This window comes from Puma concolor, chromosome C1 (assembly GCF_028749965.1).
Source record: "Puma concolor isolate L17-30 chromosome C1, mPumCon1.1.hap2, whole genome shotgun sequence".
Taxonomy (NCBI): domain Eukaryota; kingdom Metazoa; phylum Chordata; class Mammalia; order Carnivora; family Felidae; genus Puma; species Puma concolor.
This window is the reverse complement of record NC_141674.1, coordinates 179,063,513-179,080,142: the sequence shown is the minus strand read 5'-3', so window position 1 is coordinate 179,080,142 and position 16,630 is coordinate 179,063,513. Positions and strand designations below refer to the sequence as shown.

The following is a 16,630-nucleotide window of genomic DNA, read 5'->3' as shown; positions in this document are numbered from 1 at the left end:
TGTTAATAAAGTTTCATTGTGTAAAAAATGTAGCATTCATTTTAATTCAAAGTAGAAACAATATTATTTAGTTCATTCCTTTATTTATATCATAACTCTTGTGCAGACCTAGACCCACAGACACATGTATTCAAAGCTGAAGGTAAAATAATGAATTATTAACAATAAACTTTTATTATAATGAAAAAAGTCTGAATTAACACTCATTTTTTTTAACTTTTTAAAGAAAATAACTCTAGAATGGTAAATGTCAACAATATTAAGACTTGGAAATGAACATATCAGCAATACAAAGGCTTGAAAATGAAAACACATTTTATGAGTAACTTTCATATATTTTTTAAGTTACCTCATTTTCAGCCAAAAATGAGTTATTATTGGAAAAGTTGGAAAAAGAAAGAATACTTGAAATTAACATAGTCTGAATTTTTCAATTAGGATCTTTAATCATGAGTGACTGTGAGAAAGAACAAAACAACAAAGTATGGATGGAGTCAATAATTTATACCATGGTTTTACACAACACAATTAATCTCATCTAATGAAACAAAGTCAAGACAAGTATTATGTTATCCCCTCAAAGGATAATCTGTAATTGTTCCTTAGTGATGATTTGTGAAAGGCACATACAAAATAATGAAAACTAATAATTATAAAGAAAAGATGAACAAAAGGCTGAAGATTTCAATTTGAATTTTACAATGGAATGATCCAAATGTGAATAGTTATACTAGCATAATTGATGCTAATATTTCAGCATCATTCTAATTTTAATAAGTATAATGTGAAAACAGAGTTTATACTGAGTAAGAGCCAGTATCCTAAAGTTCAGCTTCTCATCTATATAAACTTATGGGGAAAAGAGCTATATAACAGGCAAGTTTAAATTTTGAGAAGAAACCCGTACTGTTTTTTGGAATAACAATATTAAAGTTGTAACATTTCTAAGTCAACAAAGGCGTTTAAAAAGTAACACTTCTCAAGAACAGCAATATAAATTTCCTTCAAAAATAAAAAATAAATCCCAGAAGTATGAAATGGAGATTGGTACTAAGGACAACATACATGATAGAGTAATAAACTCTTGTTCTGAAGCCACATAGAGATCCAAATATGCAAAATAAAAACAAAGGAAGTAAGGTAGATATTTTGCATAGTATGTGCTGGGAAAAGCTGACTTGAAAAAAAATTTTTTTCTTTTAGAAAACATTTCTTTAGAACTCCAATAGCCTTTTGTTTTTTTAACTTTTTTACTTTCAACATTTAACCTAACTCCAAAGGAATTTATTTTAAAAGCAAATGGCGCAACATTTATTTTTACAGTCTCATTTTTCCTATACTTTCTTTCAAAGGTTCCAGGATAATTTCTTATTTTTAGAACTACTGTATAATTGTTAGCATTCACTTCTTAATTTTTCCAGTCTTTATAAATTGTGGCATAAGACTCTTTACTAGAGAAATACAATTAAGTAGTTTTTACTAAACATTGATGTAACAATGTTTGCCAAATAACTTAAGAGTTGTATTAACTACTGACAATTATGCTTTTCATCACAAATAACAAACAAAAGATGCAACAAAACACACAATAGAACAATTCCATCAAAAAAGAGAAAAAAATATTGTACATGTGTTAACTGAGGAAGCAAGGTGGTAAGAAACCTGGAAAGGAGGTTGGCTGAAGCGGGAGTTTGCACCACATAAACTCTAAGATTGCTTTCAATCTCAATTATGGGATTCTAATAAATTATAAGATTATGGTAAATGAAAGAACAAAGACCTAGAAAGGTTGAGCTATGTTTTAAAAATAAAACAAATTCTTTAGCTGTTTACAGAATATGAACTAAAATCGTGAGGGTTCCAAGTGGAACTGACCAGAGAGATTTTCATTATATAAACAAAAATTGCCAGACGTGTAATATGGAAACAAATCTAAAACTATTTCAGGTTAAGAACACTTCCTTTTAAAAGCTAAGCCTTCCGGGGCGCCTGCTTGGGTGGCTCGGTGGGTTAAGCATCCAACTTCGGCTCAGGTCATGGTCTCGAGGTTTGTGAGTTCTGGGAGTTTGAACACCTCATTGGGCTCTCTGCTCTGAGCACAGAGCCCACTTCAGATCCTAGATCTCCCTCTCTCTCTGCCCCTCCCCTGCTCATGTGCACACGTGTGCTTCTCTCAAAAATAAGCATTAAAAAAAATAAAACCTAGGCCTTCCAGATAGGTAATTTCAATCATCTGAGGTATATCAGCAAGGTAAATACTTAATGGAAAAAATCATTATTTTTAATAATACTATGTCCAGAAGACTCATGTCCTCAGGTATTAAAATTTGGCTTAAGAATAAATATACCATGGGTGCCTGGGTGGCTCAGGGGGTTAAGTGTCCCACTCCTGATTTCGGCTCAGGTCATACATAATCTCACGGTTTGTGAGATCAAGCCCTTTGGCTTGGATTCTCTCTCTCTGACCCTCCTCTGCTCACGCTCTCTCTCTCTCTGAAAATACATATAAATAAATTAAATAAATAAATAAATAAATAAATAAGCAAGCCAAGTTGTTCTTCATCAAGATTTAACTAAAGTATTTCTGATAGTAACTGAGATTTAGAGTTCAAGGTCTAACAATGGTGTTATGATATCAACTGCCCAAATGTGTCATCTCATTCCTCTTTCCTAGGAGTCTGTATCCTGACGCTCATCACAGCATTTGGCACCAAGAATCATAATTTTTTTAAGTTTACTTAATACATAACAGTTCTCAATAAAAAAGATTTGGAATTTACCAAAAACTACCACAGACACCACCAAAAAAAAGTAATGCACTCAAATGCTAATTTATATCTTATTCATTTCAGTTAAAGGTGAATGTAATTGACTGGAAAGCCATAATAAAAATTTAATCAACATAGGCTTTACACATTTTGCACATCTTAAAAGTCTCTACAGGTGCAACGTATAAAAATCACTAAAGTGGATCTATAATCTACAAAACATATGGTAAACTAAAAGTCAACCTTAAAATTAATAACCTTTCATATCAAAATATAAAATAATAAAGAACATTTTAAAACCACAGTACAAGAGAATCATTTCATTAAAAATAACGATTTATGATCAGTCTAAGCATCTAAAAAATAAGTACCTTTTCTATTACTGTTTAAGAAGTTTAGGAGTCTAAAAAACATCAAGTTTGCCAAATGTTTTATGTTGGATAAATTTTGTTCTAGATGCTTATAATTTAGTTTTAAAAACTAAACTAAAACAGACTATAACTCTAAATTTCTTCAAGTCTGTGTGGTATTCACTTCAATAAACTACCTTGGCAGGAGAAGGGAGAAGAAGGATAAGAGAACGTCTCCTAGTCCAACTAAATTCTTTCCATTTCTATGTAGTGTAAGAAACAAATGTTTTAAGTATAATTTGAGATAAAAGAAAAAAGTAGTCGAACTTGATACACTTGAATATATCTTCCTGTTTATTTTCGCCTTTTTAAAAATGTTTATTTTTGAGAGAAAGTGAGACAGAGCATGAACGGGGGAGGGGCAGAGAGAGAGGGAGACACAGAATCTGAAGCAGGCTCCAGGCTCTGAGCTGTTAGCACAGAGCCGGACGTGGGGCTTGAACCCATGAGCTGTGAGATCATGACCTGTGCCAAAGTCGGACACTTAACAGACTGAGCCACCCAGGCGGTGGCTGTATCTCTAATGTTTGGTTTTGGTGTTATCATACAATGTAAATACACTGCACTTAATATAAAGCAGTAAAGGAGTGAGCAGAAATTATGTTACTTTTTTCTTTAAATTACATTCTAGCATTTTCAAGATTGGTTAAAAACCAAAATTTCCACAAAATGAATAGTAAAACACATTCTTAAAAATTATGTACAATTTTTGGAATAAAACTGTTCCATAAACTGTTCAAAATGAGAAGTACATTATTTAAGTTGAATATAATCCTCCCATATAATAAATTTTGGAGACTGCTTTAAAGTCAATTTCCATATGAAATTTGATATTCTTGCTTTCCCTTTTATGAAGTTCTCCAATATTGTTACTCTCTTACCCTGACAGTGCAGGTAGTGAATGGGCACAACAAAAGAAACCACAAATCTTCAGAGTCAAACTGAGTAAGTAAAACATGTTATATTTTATAAATTCTGGGACAGCAAAAATGTCTATCTGGATAGACAGATACACTCACAAACACATATGTATATAACACACACATGTATATAAATTATCAGGGTATAGACTGACATCAGTATACATCAGTGTTTCTTCTCACATACATACATGCCTACAAAACTTGACACTGTCAGGCTAAGACGACCAAGCTGAGCCACCTCTCCCTTTGCTTCAAATGGATTAAAAGCAAAAAAAAAAAAAAATCCAAGTGTGTCTTTAAGAGTAAGCAATCATAAATCAATTACATACTGAATCAATTACACATGAACTTATTTCCTAGTCCCAAAAGAACTTCATAAAAAAAAAAATCCCATTTAGATAAATACAAAATCCTATAAACAATGGTATTTCCCCTTCAAATAGTTTTAAAAGTCTACAATATATTTGGGACGACTTCTCTGGATACAAATGGTGTTATCTGATCAAACAGTAAAATTTAAACTTAAAGTAAAGCTGACCTTAAACAATGTGGGAGGGCTTAGGAATACTGGCCCCCATGTGGTTGAAAATCTGCATAGAACTTTTGACTCCCCCCCCAAATTTAACTACTAATAGCTGATGCTGACGAGAAGCCTTACCAAGAACATAAACAGTTCAGTAAAACATTTTGTTTGTTACATAGTAAGCTAGAGAAAAGAAAATGTTATTAAGAAAATCATAAGGAAGATAAAATAAATTACAGTACTGTACTATAATTTACTAAATTAAGTGGAGCCATGCAGTTCAAACCTGTGTTAAGAGTCAACTGTACTGTTTATGTCTGACAATGCATGGAGCCTCATTAGACTTTGGACTACGCTGTGGAAATATAAAGTTCCTTCTGAAGACTAAATTCCTTAAAAAGTAAATAAGGTGAATTTCTGTAGTATAGTTATTCCATTTAATATAAATTCTACTGTGATTCACAATTCTAAAGTAATATTACAATACTCTTCATCTGATTCAGCAATGTTTTCCTACCCTACACAACATATAAAACAGTGACACAGTGAGTAACACCAGCGATACTCTTCCTCAGAAAGCTGAACCAGGAAACCAGCAAATAGGGTAGATTTTTTTCAAGTTGTTAAATGGAAAAACAACAAAAAAAAATTGGGAGAAAAGTCTTTATTCAGATACTTCTAGTACAACCAATAGAAAAATGTACTCTCCCTCAAAAAGCCCACCGACTCTATATACTTTGTTAAAAAAAAAAAAAAAAATCAAATGAAGCCCTTTAGAGAGTATTTCTAGTATGTCTTCACAATAGCCTCAGAAGTAAAAATCTAAAGCATTTTAATAGTATCTTCATAAAGATTTACTATTTTGAAGTTAAAATTCCAACTATTTGTTGTACTTAAAATGCTAGAGTTCCTTTCATCAAAAAAAAAAAAAACAATAAAATCAGCTTAAAATAAATTTATTGTACAATACAAAAAGTAGGCATACTGGAAAATAAAAGGTACATTATTAAATATACAAAGCAAATAAAAGAAAGCTAAATAACACAAATGTTTTAATCCAAACACTAAGATAAAATGCACAACATTTATGCTAAAAATAAAGTATTTCAGGAAGGATATGCATTTCAAACGAAATGTTAATAATGAAAAAAAAAAGAAAAACAAATGTGCTAACTTCTAAATGCTTGAATATCAAGAATCAGTAATGGCATGAAACATTAAATCCACAATACTGGGTACTTTTCAAGAACTTTATTTGAAAAGGTATTAAAAATACTGAAGGAATCAATTTAAAGAATGTTCTTAAATCTGGCAAAGATTTTCCTTTTTTTTTTTTTAAATTAAAGTTTAGGGGCCTATTCACAGTATCTTCCCTCTTCTTCCATTTATATACCTTCCTACAAAAATTTCTGGATGCTCATCCTTAATAAGATTAGCTACAATATAGTCAGCTACAAATTAACAACATAATTTTGAAATCTATACATAGGACACAATAGGAAAAATTGAATTTTCATTTTATAAAGTAAAACCATCTCCAAATGAAATAGTAAAACATAACAATTTAGAGCACAGGGAAAAAAATAAAGCCTTTTTTCCAATCTATCAATTAAGATATTCAGTTCCCCAAACTGCAAATGGCTTTGGTGGAACTTATAATACAAATGATACTGTTTAAAGTTGTTGCAGAGGTGAGGCTTTCAAAAAAACCACTCCCCCCTACCATCCGCCCCGCCCCCGTAAATGGCCAAAGTAGAAGTATCCACTTAGATTTGCATTTGTACATTAGAGAAATATTTAAGTAACAATAAACTCCTTGGTAAGTCCTCCAAAACTTAACACATAATTATTTAAATATGTAAGTTAGCCCAAAAAGCTTTTGACCAACACCTTTGGAAGGGAACTTCTTTTTCTAATATCACAGTTCCCAAGCTTGAGACATCATTTGATCAGGTTTTCTGTATCTATATTTGCGCTAGTATCGAAATTACTCAGTGAAATCTTTTTTACTAGATTTACTTTTATAGATGTGACCTACCACATATGCCATGACACTAAAAAACTACCAAGTCTCCTTCTAGACCCCAGACCCCACCTCTGCCCCTCCAAAATCTACAAGTTTAAAAATGAGTAAAACAAAACAAAACAAAAAACACCTTGTGGCTATGGGGAATTGTGGGGAAAACTGAAGAGTTATTTGGAAGAAGGAAGAAGTGTGAATAGGTCCTACAGAATTTTACAATCACTTTGCCAAGACAGACTTTAAACATTGTAAATTATCCAAAATAGTCCTTCTTTTAAAAACAAGTTTTGATTCTCAATATTGCATTTTTATAACCAAACAAAAGGATTCAGATCTAACACATTTTAGTAGCATACTTACTACTATCAGACTGAATTCATTTCCTAAGTACTCTAAAATTAGAGTTCAAATAAAACAAACTCTATGAGATGTTATTATAATTTATCATAAAAGATTCATTAGCATTTGTGGAATTATTACGATAATAAAAATATTAAAAACTAAAACCCAAGATTCACCATTCACACTTAAATATAACATAGAAAAAGTAACGTGAATAATACGAAAATAAAATTGTTCAGGTAAACATTTCACTTGAAGACACTCACTGTTGCTCCTTCTGAGTAACCATTATAGCTTTTTAACAGTAAAACATGTCATTATCCTACTTCTGAAATTCTTTGGCTGGAATGTTTTAGTAACATAAGACACTCCTGTACATGACAATTTTGACAGAACACAGAGAAGTTGCAAAGTAAAAAAGCAAAGACATGATTTATATTTTAAAGTGTTTGATAAAATTTAAAATGAATTTTTAAAATTTAAAGCAAATTTATCACTAAAAATGGCATAAAATATAAACTTAAGCTAATTTTATAATCTATCACTGTATTAAGTAATTTGGGATTCATTAATTTTGCCTTTTCATTGTATTTAGCATAGAGATGACTTTCTATTGCCCCTACAGACATCATGTCAGTTTTAAAACTGGGAAAGAAAAAACAAAATGCAATGAAACTTATGAGTTCAATGTGTGGGTTTTAGAACCAAAAATGACATTTCTGTTACCATTTTAAAATGGAGATTAAGTTAAAATTTTAATTACACCATGAAAAAATTTAAAGGAATTTTTTCCTTTTTGCGTCTTTAAAAATAAAGCAAATTTGCTTTACTTATGTATAAATACTTTTTTAAAGACCAACAAATCCACTTTTTAATCTATTATCTTTATACAAAGATTAAAAGGAAAAAAAGCTTTATGGCTCCAGCACCCAAGGTTGAAAACACAAAAAACTCAAATAAATATTCATAGTATGCAAAAAGCTAAAGATGGTTGAAAGAGTAAATGAAGAACATTCTGAAACTAGAACCCATTTCTTTAGCTTTTCTCTCCCAGACTTTCCATTCTATATACTACAGTTGTAGAGATGTCCTCATTTGACTCAGGTGACACTTTTTTCCATACTGTCTCTTTTAAAGCAAGTTCTTGTTGGAGACTTTCATAGTCCAATGGTCCAAAGGAATGCTAGTTGTTCAAGCAACATACATAATTTATTAGTGCACTTGAGTGAAGAAAGGTCCAAGCTATAAAACGGTATTTTTCAATGAATGTTATTAAGATCTGTTAACATTTTCACCCACCACCATTTGATGTTTCGTTCCATGTTACTCATGTTGACACCCATGGCAGTTTCTATTCTGTTAGCTTTGCATAATTCTCACATATTATAAGTTATTTGATTGGAACTAACAATAGGAAAATTTACTTCGTATGCATTAAAATATTTTCTACTTATAAGTGCTTCATATCAGCTTCAAGTCTAATTAGGTATTTACTATAAACATTTTCTAGATGGGATGCAGAGGAATTTAATTAAAATTCAAAACAAGTCCTTGGTCCAGTGAACAACTATGAAGACAAAAAATCTTGTTCCTGAAATTTAAGTCCTGACTCTTAAATATTAGCACTAAGAGAAGTATGTATGTGCAATAATATGAAGCCAAACAATGATAATAAACAAATATTACTTTAAGAGTATCAAGAACTCTGCATTAAACACTTTGTATAAAAAAATATTTCATCTATAGTGGCCAATAAAAATTATGAGGCTTTGTAAGGTCTTTCACTAATACTATAATCCCTTTCCTATTTACATATCCATCCATGCCAAAATAAACTTTAAGACTACTACTGACAAATGATTAAGAGTAAAACAAGGCTTTCTTTTTACCGCGTGTAGCACTTTCCAAAGTGTTTTTTTGAACAGAATCAATTCTTTTTTTTTTTTTTTTTAACAGAATCAATTCTTTAAAATATTGCTTAAAATAGCAGAAAAATGGGTGGGTAGGTGGAGAACCCTGCTGCCAGGTTAACCAGTTTAAATTTAAATAAAACAGCAATAATTATTATTTATATACTCCTGACTCCAGGATGAAAATGTCAATAACTTGTGTATACTCAATTCGTGATTAGCAAATATATGAGGACACTAACAAACTAAGTTCTATTCAAACAGGTGAATCTCATTTTCTTTCTTTTAGAAAAATATTACATAATAATCTAAATATGAATTTTGCTTACCCTTTGATCACCACCTTCTCTTCGAGGATCAAGTTTTTTTGCAAAGTGTCTCAAATTATCATAGTTATGGAAATTACAGAGAGAAACAAGATCCTGTAAATAAACAGGACAGGAATAAGAAACTGGCTATTCACTGGCTATTTTTTTCATATTGCAACAAATCACACTAATATTGTCCAACTTAACTTACTATCTCATGGAAAATACCACTGCAAAAAGCAGCATGTATCACGAAGAGAACCAAAATCAGATGAGAACATGGATAAAATCAGAATGAGAACATGGAGTAAGCATTGAAAACAATGCTTACTAGCTAGGGCTTACTAGCTAGGGCTAAACCACTCAAATTGTTTCTTTCATTTCCTATAAAATGGGCCTTTAGTAACAGGTCATATGAAAGAACTATTCTAGCAAATAACCATAAAGCACCACAAAAATATAAACAAACATTCTGGTCACAATCTATTATAATCCATAAGCATCCAATGTCATTCTATAGCTTTTGCAAAATATAAAAAACTGAAAAATAAATAATTTTAACGGAGAAAGTTTGCAGAAAAATTATAGTACTTAATACAGAGTCTACAAAGTAGTAAATTGCACATAAAACTGGAAGCTGAAATATTAGCAAGACTTGGGTAACTATATAAAATACTGAACTAATCTAGAAACAATTTTATTTTGTAGTGCTTATGTCCTCAAAAAAAAAAAAAGACTTTTCAAGATAGTTTATGGATAAAGATATTCAAACATACAGATTAATGATGATATAATAAACAATAATAATCTTAATTTATGTCGGGATTTAAATTTATACCTTTCCAAGTTTAATAACTTTTGTTGAGGTTTTTTGGAAACTGAAAACTATATACAACCATGACAATTAAAATATCAGCATCAAACAAATGTAATTTCCTATGGGCACGAGTATATGGGAGCTGATAGAAGCAATTTAAAGATCCTGTATAAGTACTGCCATGGCTAACCTAGTAACTTGCAGACAGGTAGGCAGAATGCCAACAATCAATAAACTACTGAAATGATTTAAAAATCAGAATCACTGGATGGTTCCACTTACATGATTATCATACAACATCCATTCATGATAAAAACCCTCAATAAAGCAGGTTTGGAGGGAACATACCTCAACATAATAAAAGCCATAATATGAAAAATCCACAGCTAACATCATACTCAATGGGGAAAAACTTCAGAGCTTTTCCCCTAAGGTCAGGAACAAGATGTCCACTCTCACCACTTATAATTCAAAATAGTACTGAAGTCCTAGCTACAGCAATCAAACAACAAAAGAAATAAAAGCCTTTCAAATTAGTAAGAAAGAAGTAACATTTTCACTATCTGCAGATGACATGTTACTCTATACAGGAAAACCCTAAAGACGACACCAAAAAACTACTTGAACTGATAAATGAATTCAGTAAAGTCACAAATAAAAAATCAATACACAGAAATCCATTGCATTTAATGAAACTAATGAAACCCCAGACAGAAATTAAGAAAAAAATCCTTTACAACTGCACCAAAAATAATAAAATACCTAAGAATAAACTTAACCAAAGAGGTGAAAGATATGTACTCTGAAACACTGACGAAAGAAATTGAAGATAACACAAAGAAATGGAAAGATATTCCATGCTCACGGATTATAAGAACAAATATTATCAAAATGTCTATAGCAATCTACAGATTTAATGCAATCTCTATCAAAATACTAAAAGCATTTTTCACAGAACTAGAACAATCCTAAAATTTTTATAAAGTCACAAACGACTCAGAATAGCTAAAGCGATCTCAAAAAAGACAAAACCAGAGGTTATCACAATTCTAGACTTCAAGTTATATTACAAAGCTGTAGTTATCAAAACATTACAGTACTAGCACAAAAACAGACACATAAATCAATGGAACCGAATAGAAAACCCAGAAACAAACCCACAATTATATGGTCAATTAATCTTCGACAAAGGAGGCAAGAATATGCAATGGTTTAAAAACATAGTGCTGGTAAAACTGGACAAATGGTACTGGGAGAACTGGACAGCCACATGCAAAAGAATGAAACTAGACCACTTTCTTACACCATACACAAATATCAACTCAAAATGGATTATGGGCCTAAATATGAGACCTGAAACCATAAAAATCCTAGAAGGGATCACAGGCAGTAATTTCTGACATTGGCTTTAGCAACATTTTTCTAGATATGTCTCCTGAGGCAAAGGAAACAAAGCAAAAAAAAAAAAAAAAAAAAGAAAAAAAAAGAAAAAAGTATTGGGACTACATCAAAATAAAGAGCTTCTGTACAGCAAAGGAAACAATCAACCAAACTAAAAAAAACAAACTGCTGAATGGGGGAAGATATTTGCAAATGACCTATCTGATAAAGAATTAGTATCCAAAATATATAAAGAACTGATACAACTCAACACCTAAACAGCAAATAATCAAATTGAAAAATGGGCAGAAGACATGAAAAGACACTTCTCTAAAGAAGACATGCAGATGATCAACAGACACATGAAAAGATGTTCAACATCACTCATCATCAGGGTAACGCAAATCAAAAATCACAATGAGGTATCACTTCACACTCATCAGAATGGCTGAAATCAAAAACTCAAGAAACAAGTGTTGGTGAGGATATGGAGAAAAAGGAACCTTCATGCACTGTTGGTAGGAATGCAAACTGGTGCAGCCACTATGGAAAACAGTATGGAGTTTCCTTAAAAAGTTAAAAAAAAAAAATTTAGAAATAGAACTACCCTATGATTCAGAAATCATACTACCAGCTATTTATGCAAAGAATACGAAAACACTAATTTGAAGGGATATATGGACCCCTACCCTATGTTTATTGAAGCATTATTTACAGTAACCAAACTATGGAAACAGCCCAAGCGTCCATCTACAGATAAAGAAGTGGTGTAGGTAAATACAATGGAATACTACTCAGCCATAAAAAAGAATGAAATCTTGCCATTTGCCACAACATGGGTGGATCTGGAGTATAATGCTAAGTGAAGTAAGCCAATCAGAGAAAGATAAATACCATGTGATTTCACTCATGTGGAATTTATGAAACAAAACAAAGGGGAGCAGAGAAATAAACCAAAAAGTAGACTCTTAACAACAGAGAACAAACTGGTGGTACCAAAGAGGAGAGGTGGGTGGGGTGATGGGTGAAATAAGTGAAAAGGATTAAGAATCATTTATCATGATGAACACTGAGTAATGTATAGAAGAACTGAAAGACTATATTGTACACCTGACACTAACACATCATTGTATGCTAACTATACTAGAATTAAAATTTTAAAAATAAAATCATTGGATGGTTCCACTTATATGATCATTATTTTCATTAAGAAAATATGCTTACATGACAGAAGTGAATTCCCTTAACACTGTTGCCCATCTTGTCCAGAGGAGGAGACCAGCACATCATGCCCATGACATTAGGGACAACTAAAAGAATGCCCCCAGCAACTCCAGATTTTGCAGGAAGACCAACCTGAAAATAATTTGAAAAAAAAAGGATATTATTGTTAACATTTTAAAATAAGGAAAATTATGTCCAACAATAAGGGAATTGGTTTAGAAATTATGGTATACGTATACACAGAATTCTAACATTACAAGTGTTGTAGATAACTATTAACATGTTTATAATACAGTAAATGAGAAAACACTTATAAAACAGTTGAGATGTATTTAAATACAGAAAACATTTGAAAAGATACACTCTTAAGGATTAAGGTAGAATACATCTAAATTGTGGGGCTATGCATGTTTTTATTTTATTCTTTTGGATTGTGTGTGTGTGTATATATACATATAGTATATATTGTATACAATATATTGGATTGTGTGTGTATATATATATATATTTTTTTTTTTTTGAAGTTTATTAGAGAGTGCACACAAGCATGTGGGAGGGGCAGAGAGAGAGAGACAGACAGAGAGAAAGACAAACAGAGAGAGAGACAGAGAGGGAAAGAGAATCCCAAGCATGCTGATGCAGAACTCAAACCCATGAACCACAAGATCATAACCTGAACCAAAATCAAGAGTTGGATACTTAACTGACTGAGCCACCCAGGCACTACTGGACTAGATTTGCTAATTCTATAATAAACATGTATTAAAGTATGAAAAGTTATTTTCAAAAAATGTTTTATGACTAAAAAAACATGAGAAATTGTATCTTCTTAGAAGATTTTCTGTGGTATACTGTCTGAGAATTCTCTGAGGAGATAAGATCACAAGTAATTCAAATTAATCCTCTTCAAAACACTTAAGTTCACATTATGTAACACTTGACAGTAACCATGATAAAAAGACAAAATTCGTATCATCAGGGCAGTATTCACTAATGGCTTACTAACATTCATATAATGAATACTTATTGCTAGAAGTAATCTTGCACAATACTAAGGAAAAAAAAATTAACCTGAATGGGATAAACCAATTTCCCAGCAATACAAGATACAAGGGACAATAATAAAGAAAATCTAGACTGAAAAACTGTACAGGATAAATTACCCAGTTCTTTCAACTAAAAATAACAAGAAAGAAAGAGAGGTCAAGGAAGAGAACATACATTTAAAAAGTAATAATAAAAGAAGATATAACCGATCATTAACACATGACCCTTATTTGCATCCCAGGTTAAAAAAAACCGCAAAACAGTAATTTACAAGACAATCCAGATAATCTGAACACTAAATATTTTGATACTAAAAATGAAAATTTTTTTTTCAAATATAATAATGGTGCTATGTTTGTTTGTTTGTTTTCTAAAAAGTCCTTATCATTTAGAATTACACACTCAACTACATGGCAAGAATTGGAAATAAAGATAAACTGGTAAGGTACTAATAACTATTGAAGTTGAGTAGTGGGTAACATTAAATGCATCTAGTTTTCTGTTCTAAAATTTTCAAATAAAAAAAATTTGTAGGGCATTATATCTTGACATAAGCAGAATGAGGTAAGAAAGTCCATATTTCACAGGTGTACACAAATGTTCAAAAATGCACAAGAGAACTTTAAGAGTGTATTTTTGTTAACTTAATATACTTTAAGTGCTTTAAAATATCTATGATTATAACCAAAGGTGTTAAACATCCCAATTATGCGCTCCTTCTGAACTTAAGGAGCTTTTGAGGTATGTAATCACCATAAGGCTTAGTTATATTAATAAGAAATAGTAGAGAAAGTCTGTACTAACCTTGCACACTGGAATGCCTTACAAGTAGAAGTGATGAGGTTTTATAAATTAAACTCCAAGTTCTTAAGAATTTCGGGTAGCCTGCTTAACTCTATTCCTTAACAAGTCTGTAACAAATTAACCTTAAAAACAAGTCTCTCTCTCAAAAATTAATGTGCAGGTTTAGAACCAAAGTTCAAACTGTATTTTTAAAAGAACTAGTCCAGACTAGTTTCTTGCAATAGAAAATTAAGATTAAACAATTACTTACATGGAAAGCAAACTGCCCGGAGAAATCATACATGCCACAGGAATGCATCAAACTCAGTGTATTTCGAACTGCTTCAGGGCTCAGTACTCTCTCACCAGTAATTGGACAGAAACCACCATTAGCCAGTGTTGCAGCCATCACACTGGCTGATTCACAAGTTACTTCAATGGAGCATAGCTAGAAGGAAGAAAAAACTGAATTCTGAAAATTTAGGTTGACATTATTTTCTGTACTACAATTGACTTCTAAGAAAATATATTTCATCTAGTAGTTCATACAGATCTGAAATCTTTCCTTCAAGGGGATTATTTTAACATAACTTGATAACATTCCAAAGATTTAAATTTGAACAAATTTCAAGCCCCTTTAAGGTTTATCCTGATTTGCCCAGTTATCGAGTCTTTTATAATGGCAAAACCAGGATAGGAAGAGCCAGCCCCTAAGCATAAAGATCTATAATGGTCCCAAGTGATATTCAAAGTTGCTTAAATATTAATGCTTTCTGTAGGATACACAAACATAATTATTTTTAAATTGAAAGGAAAAGGAGCCGTGATATATTTTTAAGACAAAGCAACATACATTAGTATTATGATAGATAGCATTTACATTAGAAATTGCTACTTTAGGAAAAAAAGATGCTAAAATGACTGACATTTTCACTATAACAAAGCTCAGCATTCCTATGTAGTAACATGCAAAAAATTAAGGAATGGAAACCAAGATAGCACTAGCCTGGATACTCTCAGTGCCTAAGTCAAAATACTACCTTTTAAACCACTTATTAATATTTAAATATTTATTTGATATTGACTATGGGTGCTGGACAGAATATACTGAATAAATAAAAGCAAAGTCCAGGCAGAGTATAGTACAGTATTTAAAAATAATCAAAATAATGGAAATAAGTTTACCACAGCAAACCCAAATTTATCCATAAAACAGAAATAATAAATAAGCTCCATTTTACTTTTCATTAACAGCAATCCAAACTAGGGGGCAGGGTGTGTATGGGGAGGTGGGGGAGGAAGTAGATGAGAAAGAAGATGGGAAGGGGGAGCAGGAAGAAAAGGCTGAGTTACCAACTTGCAATCTTTCCTTACTAATTTTTCAAGATTCCACAAGAGACAAAGGGGTTTGGAAAGAGCAAGAAGGAAAACTTATTAGCTACAGTGCATTAGGAAACTGACTGGGAGCCACTTTTTCACTGACTTTCACTTTTGCTTGTTTATATTAAAACCTCTTCCTTATTTCTCCAAAACTACAGAACCTAGTCACTATACTGACCCAGATAGCAAAGACTTATGTAGATGTAATCATGAAATGCTTTCTAAAAGAAGTTAAAATTTAAACTCCAAAGATCATTTCCTAACTTATACTTAGTATTAACTGGAATTTTGTTTGTCATAAGATGATATATATACCAAATTTGACAAATCCCAATTTAACAGTACTTTTCTGATACCCTGATCAGATGTTCAATTACATGCAGCCCTTCTCCAAAAAAGTAAGGCTTCTATTCTATGGCTTTCTCTTGATTTTTACCCTGAAGTGCAGAAATTTCATAGTAGATTAGTAGCACCTAGGCTATAACAGCTAAAGTGTATATACCGAAGGAAAACAAACACTAACATATGGAAGAAATAAAAATAAATGACATTATTATTTTATAGAACACCTTACAGCTTCAAAGGAATTTGACACATATCATTTCATGTTATCTTCAAGATAATGCAGACAGTTAGGTTAAGCATATGCTACACATAATGAAATTAGGTCTAAGTTACTGAAGTTATGTCACATGGCTAAAAAATGGTCAGATTAGACCTTGATTTTATACTGACAGTCTGGATTCTCAATTCACAGTTCCTCACGTTGGAAGGTGACAAACTGTCATCAAA

The 16,630-nt window shown here is 31.6% G+C and overlaps 1 protein-coding gene across 11 annotated transcripts in view; it reads right to left on the bottom strand.

Moving 5' to 3' along the window:
- The window catches only part of GLS (glutaminase), an 83,537-nt gene that overhangs the window by 23,127 nt on the left and 43,780 nt on the right, over positions 1–16,630 (bottom strand). For 4 of the 11 annotated variants that reach the window (XM_086719147.1, XM_086719149.1, XM_086719156.1 and 1 more), the window contains 3 exons: positions 14,730–14,906; positions 12,629–12,760; positions 9,229–9,321 (listed from right to left, as the gene is read on the bottom strand). In XM_086719147.1, coding sequence (XP_086575273.1) covers positions 9,229–9,321; positions 12,629–12,760; positions 14,730–14,906 — 402 coding nt within the window. Of the gene's footprint in view, positions 1–5,564; positions 8,232–9,228; positions 9,322–12,628; positions 12,761–14,479; positions 14,597–14,729; positions 14,907–16,630 lie in introns of those variants that run through there. The other 7 variants (XM_086719150.1, XM_086719153.1, XM_086719152.1 and 4 more) reach the window with 4 other exon arrangements.